Here is an 8780-nt window from a genome sequence, read left to right as displayed (position 1 = left end):
AAATTAAAAATTATTATAAAAAGGAATATTCTGAAAATATTCTTTTGAGTTGGAGATGAATTACTTTTTCATGGAATGTTTACGTATTTTGGGTTTGAGAATAGTTATTTGGGTTGAAAATGGCCTAAACCATTTTTTATTTTAAGTATCTACTTGCTTATCGTTCCAATTAACATCATTATTACCACTAAAAAGCACGACCATTTAATGAATCATCATTAATATTGAACATCAACAAAAGACCATTGAGAGCCTCTTTGTCTAAATAACATATTTTGACCGTTTTATGTAAATAAATTATTTAAAATAGATTTCTGTAACGTCAAACAATCTGTAAAAAGGGTTCGAACCAGAACCCAAAACCCCATTCATACTTTGAATCTCTCACGGATAAAGAGCTCTCTCTCTCTCCTCTATCTACTGTCTGTCAGTCAGGCAGGCACGCTGCTTTATCTGATCAAAGAAAGACGTCGTGAATGGAATTCGATGGATGATAGATATACACTCTCTCTCTCTCTCTCTCCTCTATCTACTGCCAGACAAAATAGGGTCAAGCTTTATTATCTGAAGGTAAGAAAGAGTGAGGAAGGCGCCGTGGATCTGTTTCTTTGCAGGACCAATAAAGCAGCCATGCCAGCACCTTCCCATTTCGTCCATACCTTTATCAAAACTAGCTATTTCTCGTCCAAAACCAAACACCCAGTTCTATCTCAACTCAACCACCAGTTCTTGAATGACTATCACAAAATATCCTTAATTACTCAAAAGAAGATGATGATGACCCAAGAACCATTTTTATGTTAATAAAACTCAAAAAGATGTCAAATTTAAGCCATAGTGCTCTGTTCCGAAAACAACTAAACTGAAACAACATTTATATAGAGATAAAAGAAAGAAAAAAGATTTGAAATTTATCAGTAATGGGGCGGAGGAGGAGGAGGCTGTCTGGCGGCGGCGGTTCCCCAAATCACATCCGAACCCATATGCGATCCATAAACAGACAACCCATCTTCTCCACCACCAGAAACCGCCGACTGCGACTGCCCATCATTTCCAGATCCTCCAGAATCTCTAACATCTTGATCCATCGGCAACCTCTGAAAAACCGGATTATTAAACGAAGCAGCAATTAGGTAAACCGTCCCCGCAGCTAAAAGTGGGCCTACAACTATCCCCCCTACAATCTGCCCCTGTGGACCACCCAAAGAGATCGTGAAACATCCATTAGCCGTCGACGTCGGAGGGACCATCGAACCTGCCGTCACCGGCAAAATCGTGGACGAAAGAGAAAGTATGTCGAATCGGCCGTGGAAAGTCACGGTGGCGCCGGGAGTAGTAGAAGGTTGCCGGAGAGTAACATTGATAACTGCCCCTGAACCGGAAAAGATACATAGACCAGTATTCCTTTTCCGACAGAACCGGGTTACTGATTCGACTATGTCGTTTCCTCCTGATAGCTCGAGGATGTATGGACTCATAGACGGTTCGGGTTCCCGGGTTATAATAACGGGTGGTTTTTGTCTGTTCTTTGATCCTGGTGGTCGGCCACGTGGACGTCGGACGACTTCTATGGTGGCGCCGTCGCCTAGTAAGGCTGTAACAGGACTACGGCGACTGTCCTGTTCTTCAGAAGCCTGGTATGGGTTTGGATTTGGATTTGGGTTCGGGTTTGGATGAAATTTGTGTGTTTGATGAAGCTTGGAGAACATGATGCTGTTTGGATGTTGATGATGCTGATGATCTTTGTCTTGTAAATATTCTCCCTTCATAACTAGAAATGAATGAATAATTTTGTGATAAATAGGTAGAATGTTTATTATATATATAATATTTGATTGGTGGTGGTTGATTTGGTTTGGTTTCGATTTGGGAAATATGAACCTTGAGAGAGAAAGAGAGGAAATGTTTTATCTTTCCATATATAGACCAGAAACAGAGAAAGGAGAACACATAAATTGACCTCTTAACTTCACCAGACATTCACTTTGACCGATCGAATTACTCATTTTTAACTTAACCACGACCGATGGTGTCGGTGATTTTTGTTTTTTACTTTTATGTAACCGCAGCTGAAATTTAAAATCATAATAGGTAGCACCTATAATTTGACTATTGGACAATTGGTTGATTTCATTTATGACTTTTTTATGGTGTAATGATGTATTTCTTTTTACCTTGGGCAGTATTATTTGGGAGTTTATTTTTGTTTGAGATGTTAATAATATTTTTTTAATCAATAAATTAAAGTATGGTAATATTTTATCCTAAATATAACCCAACAAAAATAACAAGGCACTAGTTAAAAAGAAATATATTTATGACATTCAAAAATCAAACCAATTGTCCAAATAGTCAAATGATATGGGAAGTTGTGATGTTTTAAAATTTTAATGGGGATTATATTAATTTTTTTAAATAGAAAAATATAGATGAAGATAAGATTGAAACAATAAGAAGATAATATAGTTGAGTTCTAGAAATATAATCCCACTCAAGATTTATTATGAATGTAATATCTATAAAAAAAATAAAGTTGAAGGGTGTAAATGAAGTTTGAGAATGAGTAATTTGAACGGTGGAGAGAAAAGACGGTAGCCGGTGAATGAACTTGGAAAGCAAGTAAGTAAAAGAGTAATCTAGAGAGAGCCAGCCAGCTAGCCAGCTAGCCAGCCAGCCAGTCGGCAGCCGCTGTTTGGGAGGTCCAATGGGTTTGGGGCTCCACCAACCTTGTGGGCTAAGTCAGACAAAGCCGAAAGGCAGGCAGGCAGGTATAGGAGAGAGCAAACTTCTTTTTCTCTTACACTCTTTTTTTTTTTCAAACAAATTTCAACGGTTTGTTGATTCAATATCCCTGAAATCGCTAGAAAAAAATCAAATGTAAAATATATAATGATGAGTAATATTTTATAAGTTGATAACAAATTTAAAGAATATTTGTTAGTAAACTATAAAGATATTAACTATTATTAAAAATAAAAAAAAAATAATTTCAAACTATTTTTATTGTGATGTTGATTAAAAGAAAATCATAGAAGGGTGCAGTTTGCATGTACATTTCGGTCAATAAATCAATCAAATCAAACCGTTTACCCCTACCTCTCTACCGCGGAGTGATTTTTTGTGATAACCGAAGGTTGTTTTATTTATTTCTTTTTTTTTAAGAAGGTTTAAAAATAATAATTTAAAAACAATGGATTTTGTTTTATAATTTTATATTAATTTGAAGTCAGTATAAATATCATAGTTAAAGCAAAAAAATAAAACAGAACATGTGTCACAAAGGAGGACCAAACACCATACAATGAAACAAACAAAATCACATATTAATATTATTATTATTATTATTTTTATTTAGAGGTTCAAATTCACTATCTTGTATGATTGAGTTACCGTGTCTTCTAAGTTCTATATAATATAAGTCATTATTTTGTACTAGTAAAATACCCTACGTTGTACGGGAAAAAATATAAATGAAGTTTTTATATGATATTTAATTCAATAGGTTTATATATAATGAAAGAAAATATATATACATATATGAACGTACAATATTTTAATTTTTTTTATAAACGAACTTATATAACTAAATATTCTTATATAAATATAAACATGAACTTACACTATTTTAATTTCTTTATTAATTTTATAAATTTTGTTTTTTTTAATGTTAAAAACTGAAATTTTTTAATGTAAATTTAGTGGTGTTCTGCAAAATGTGTTCATAACAATCATTAAGAGATACTAAATCGTTGGAATAAGCTAAATTTAACATCTTCAACAAAAACGGTGTTACCCTCATTTACACCAAGTTTAAACAAAGACTTTTATACCCACCTGCTTCTAAGATGTGCTGAAGTCTTCTTTTTAAATCTATGTAATTGTAATGAAAAGTGATCAGTTATGTTTACATGTTGTGTAGATGAAAGTTAAGATTTTATTTCCATTTAGGCCATCTGGTCCATTAGAGTCATTCCATGTCATCTCCATCTGCAAAATGTGTTTTCATAACTCAATCATTAAAAAGATACAAAATCGTTGGAATAAGAAAAACATAAATTTAACCTCTCCAACAAAAACGGTGTCACCTCCTTTACACCAAAATTTAGACAGAGACTTATATACTCTACATACTTTCAATACGTGCTGAAATCTGATACAACTAAAATCATTTCATTACACACTCTTCACAATTAACTACATTATAAATGTCACTTTATTCTCGTCACTATATTTAACCTAATACATTTCTCTCTTGTATCAAAATCTTCTTTCTGAATCGATGCAACTATAATGAAAAGTGGTCAGTTATACAATTATCAATTCAAGTTTAGTAATGAAAAGAGAATCCAACATAAAAAATAAAGGGTTTATGTTTTGTATCATCATCACAACCAAAAATAAGTTTATAGGTACATTCATAAACACTTTTTCATTATACTTCTGAAAAAAATTAATAAATTTATGGATACAAAAAGATGTATTTGACTGAGATATGAAAATAGAAACCTCCCACTCTGAAAGAGAGTAATATTTGAAAACAAATTTGTATCTAAACATTAATATGAATCTTCAAATATTCTAGAGACATTAAGATTTCTTTAAAAAAAAGGTAAGACCTTGATTTATATTGTTTCTCTTTGAGCCAATATGAGTTTATAAGTTGCATATATCACTTCTAAGGTACCATTTCCCGTGACAACACTCATACAAAAACATTTAATACCACATCCTTCAAAATTTCCTCGAATGATACCCATTTTTCATGTGTTTATGGATGATCCATTTTGTTATAAACTACCAAACATGTTTCTGAATCTATGTAACTGAAATGAAAATTTGTCAGTTATATAATTATCAATTCATATTTAGTAATGAAAAGAGAATCTAACATAAAAAAAAATAAAGAATTTATGCTTTGTATCATCATCACAAACAAAAATATGTTTATAGGTTCATTTATAAATACGTCTGCAATATACTTCTGAAAAACTGCTAATAAATTTATAAATACAGAAAGATGTCCCTAGTTGAGATACAATGAAAATTGAGACATTCCACTCTAAAAGAGAGCAATATTTGGAAACAATTTTGTATCTAAACATTAATATAAGATTTTAAATATTCTAGAGATATTAAGATTTCTTTTAAATAAAGGGTAAGAACTTTATTTATACTGTCTTCTCTTTGAGCCAGTATGAGTTCATAAGCTGCAGGTATCACTTTGTGGGTACCCTTTTCAGTGGCAGCACTAATACAAAAAACATATAATGTCACGTCCTTTAATATTTTCCTTGAATGATGCCCATTTCTCATATCTTTTTGGAAGATCAACTTATTTATAATCTACCCAACATGGTTTTTCAGAAAACTCTAGAATAAACAATTATATTTCAAGCCAAACTAAATCATATTCGTATTCTGGCTGTTCAGATGAACCATCAATAACTTGTACCTGGTTTTCATAATGGTTATAAATAAGCAGTAGCACAGTATGATGACATTAATGAATATATAGTTTCATTTTACCAAAACAAAACATCTTTCTGTGTGACTAAGAAATTCACGGATTAAACTAAAACCTTGGTGAGCTCCCTCGAGTAAACCAGACAAATCTGTGACAACCATTGTTATGTCATAATCGAATTAAACAACGCCTAGAGTTGGAAGTAAAGTGGTGAATTTTTATATAATCTCATAATTAACCCTAGATTCAATTATAAAAAAAGTTTAAAATTGGCTCAAACTTTAAGCAATTAGGAAAATAAATTTATTTAGACAACTTTTAAAAATCAAAAGTTGAGAAAATGGTGGAAGGTGCACTCTCCTCTGAATATTATATAAAAGTTTTATTTATTAAAGGAGATGAGAAAGTAAGAACCTCTCTTTGTCATTTCGTCGAACACTTGGTATCCTACAACTATCACATCACTCCTCTGATACTTCTCATCTCTCCTCTTCCTCGTCGTCTTCATCGCCATCGTCGTCTCATCATCTACGATGCCTACAACAGAACAATTTTCTAGTAGGTCGTCTATCAAAAAGTGTAACTGAATAAAAGATCAATCGAAACTCAGAAAAATCAATGTGTACCTTAAGGATACCTGTAGTTACAGCGTGGAATGTTAGTAGAAAACGACGCGATGAACGTCACATCCTCATGTGCATTAATCTCATCTTCTCGCACAATTTGCTTCTGCATTACTTGTTTATCTAAAAAATTATGGATTGAGTTAAACATTAAAAATAATTGTAGCCCCGCGAAATCTATCAAATAATAAAATATAAATTAATTATTAAAGTTATAAAAGAAAAAAAAAATATTAATTAGGAAGAAAAAATTAATATATATAAAAACGGGAAAGAAAGAGAAATTGGTAATTATGAAATAAGTGTTAAATTAGTAATTATTATAAGAGAAAATTTGAGAATTATTATTATTATTAGGTATATTATATATATAAGATAATAGAGAGAAAAAATTAGGAAAGTAAATTAATATATATAAATTTTAGGTGAGAGAAATGTTATTTGTTTTTAAAATACTTAATTTTTAAATAAATTAAAATATATATAATTTTTTTTTTATTAAAAAAATATAAAATTTATTTGTGTGAAAATATAAAAAAAAGTTATATTTATATAAAATTATTGATAAATGAGAATTATTATTATTATTATTATTATGTATATTATAAATATTTTTACATAGAAATAAATAGATATTTAATATTAAATGTAAAATTATTAATAAGGTAATATATATTTTATGTAATTTGTGTGGAAAATAATATATTTATATGAGAGAGAAAATAAAATAAAAATAAAATAAAAAAGATAAATTAATAATTATGGTAAGAGAAATAAATTAGTATTGATATGGGTGCAAACATCAAGCCATTAAGTGCATTTCTAGAATATTCCATAATGCAGTCTATGCAATCTGTGCTCAAGGGACTTGTGCACAGATACGAGGGACCGTGTGGGAATGTTTCATGGAAGAGGTTGAAGAGTATCAGGTCAAGGTCGAACCACCACGACTAAGGTGGGGAAGTATGTCACGGCCCGTTAGAGTCACGACCTAATCCAGGGGATGTCGAGGCTCATTAAAGTCCTGGCCTAATAGTGCGCTAATCTTCTTAGCCCTTAGCCCAAGAGGAGAGGCCCAGTTGCCTACGTATATATATATATGAGAGAGAAAATAAAAAATAATATTAATTAGGAAGAAAAAAAAATATATATATAGTAATTATGAAATAAGAGTTAAATTAGTAATTATTATAAGAGATAATTTGAGAATTATTATTAGTAGGTATATATTTATTCTTAAATTATATGGGAAAAATATAAATAATTTTTTTATAAAATATTTAATTTAATAAAAGAGAATATATTTATATGAAAGAGAAAATATATAATATAAATATATAATTAATTATTAATAATTGTTTCATAATATAAGTAAATTTTATGAAAATAAATAAATATGTAAACGATCAAATTCCTGAAAAAAATATAATAATTATTAATTTATCTCTCGTTTTGTAATTATTAATTTCTTTTTCTATCAATTTTTTTTCATAAGACAATATGAAAAATATATATATAAATGAGAATAGAGAAAGTAAAAAAAAACAATTAATTATTAAAGATACAAACTTAAAGTGTGTCTTTCCCAAATTTATATATATTATTTTTTTTTCCTAATTAATATTTTTATATATATATATATAAATTTAGTAACTCTAATAATTAATTTATATTTTATTTTCGATTTTATTATATATATATATATAATTAATTTTATCATTAATTTTATAATAATTAAAAAAATTATATTGTTTTACAAATAAATTTTATATTTATTTAAAAAATAAAATTAAAAATTATTTAAAAAATAAAATTTTAAAAACCAATATTAAATATCACCTACCTCAGTTCATATATGCTTACACATTTCTACACATTTTATAAGAATTTCTCTCTCTACTATCATAATTACCTATGCATAATTACTAATTTATTTCTTTTACTATAATTATTAATTTAACTTTCCTAATTAAATTTTATTTTATTTTATTAATTTTTCTTTCTTAATTATATTTTTTATTATTTCATCTCTTATATATATTATTTTTATTCATTAATTTTATATAAACTTATATTTAATATTAAATATTTATTTATTTTTTTATATAAATATTTATGATATAATAATAATAATATATATAATAATAATATATATATATATATATATAATAAAGTTTAATATGATTGATTAAACTCACATTAAAATTACAAATTTCTCCATCTTAAATATTAAATATTTAAATATTAAATATTCATCCCTCTTTCATATTAATAATATATCTTTCCTAATTAATTTTCTTTTTATTTTCTTTCTCATCCTATATATATATTTCATAACTTTAATAATTAATTAATTTTTTATTTTCTTCTTATAATAAGCTTATGTGAACTGTGTGTTGAGAAAGTGGATGTCACCCTACATTTATTTTCGTCCTAATATATTATAATATATTATACATATGAAAAGAGAGATAAAATACACAAATTAATTATGAGAGATAAATTATATATATATATACATAATAAATATGAGGAGAAAATAAATATATATATTTTAACTATTTTTTTAAAAATTAGTTTAATAAATATGGAGACTGATAATTAAAAAAAAAAAAAAAAGACTTTTCATTAATTGAAAAAGTGATAAAATAAAAATAAATTAATTATTAGCTATACAAAATTAATTAATTATA

At 28.0% G+C, this 8780-nt stretch overlaps 1 protein-coding gene across 1 annotated transcript; it reads right to left on the bottom strand.

The window, feature by feature from the left end:
* Positions 1-775: 775 nt before the first annotated feature.
* Positions 776-1898, bottom strand: LOC124945790 (AT-hook motif nuclear-localized protein 28-like). Its single transcript, XM_047486286.1, has one exon. The coding sequence runs from the start codon at positions 1767-1769 to the stop codon at positions 915-917; it is 855 nt and encodes a 284-aa protein (XP_047342242.1). The 5' UTR covers positions 1770-1898; the 3' UTR covers positions 776-914.
* Positions 1899-8780: the final 6882 nt, after the last annotated feature.

This window comes from Impatiens glandulifera, chromosome 7 (genome assembly GCF_907164915.1).
Source record: "Impatiens glandulifera chromosome 7, dImpGla2.1, whole genome shotgun sequence".
Taxonomy (NCBI): Eukaryota; Viridiplantae; Streptophyta; class Magnoliopsida; order Ericales; family Balsaminaceae; genus Impatiens; species Impatiens glandulifera.
Note: the sequence above shows the minus strand (reverse complement) of the source record. Positions and strands in the feature narration are given on the sequence as shown.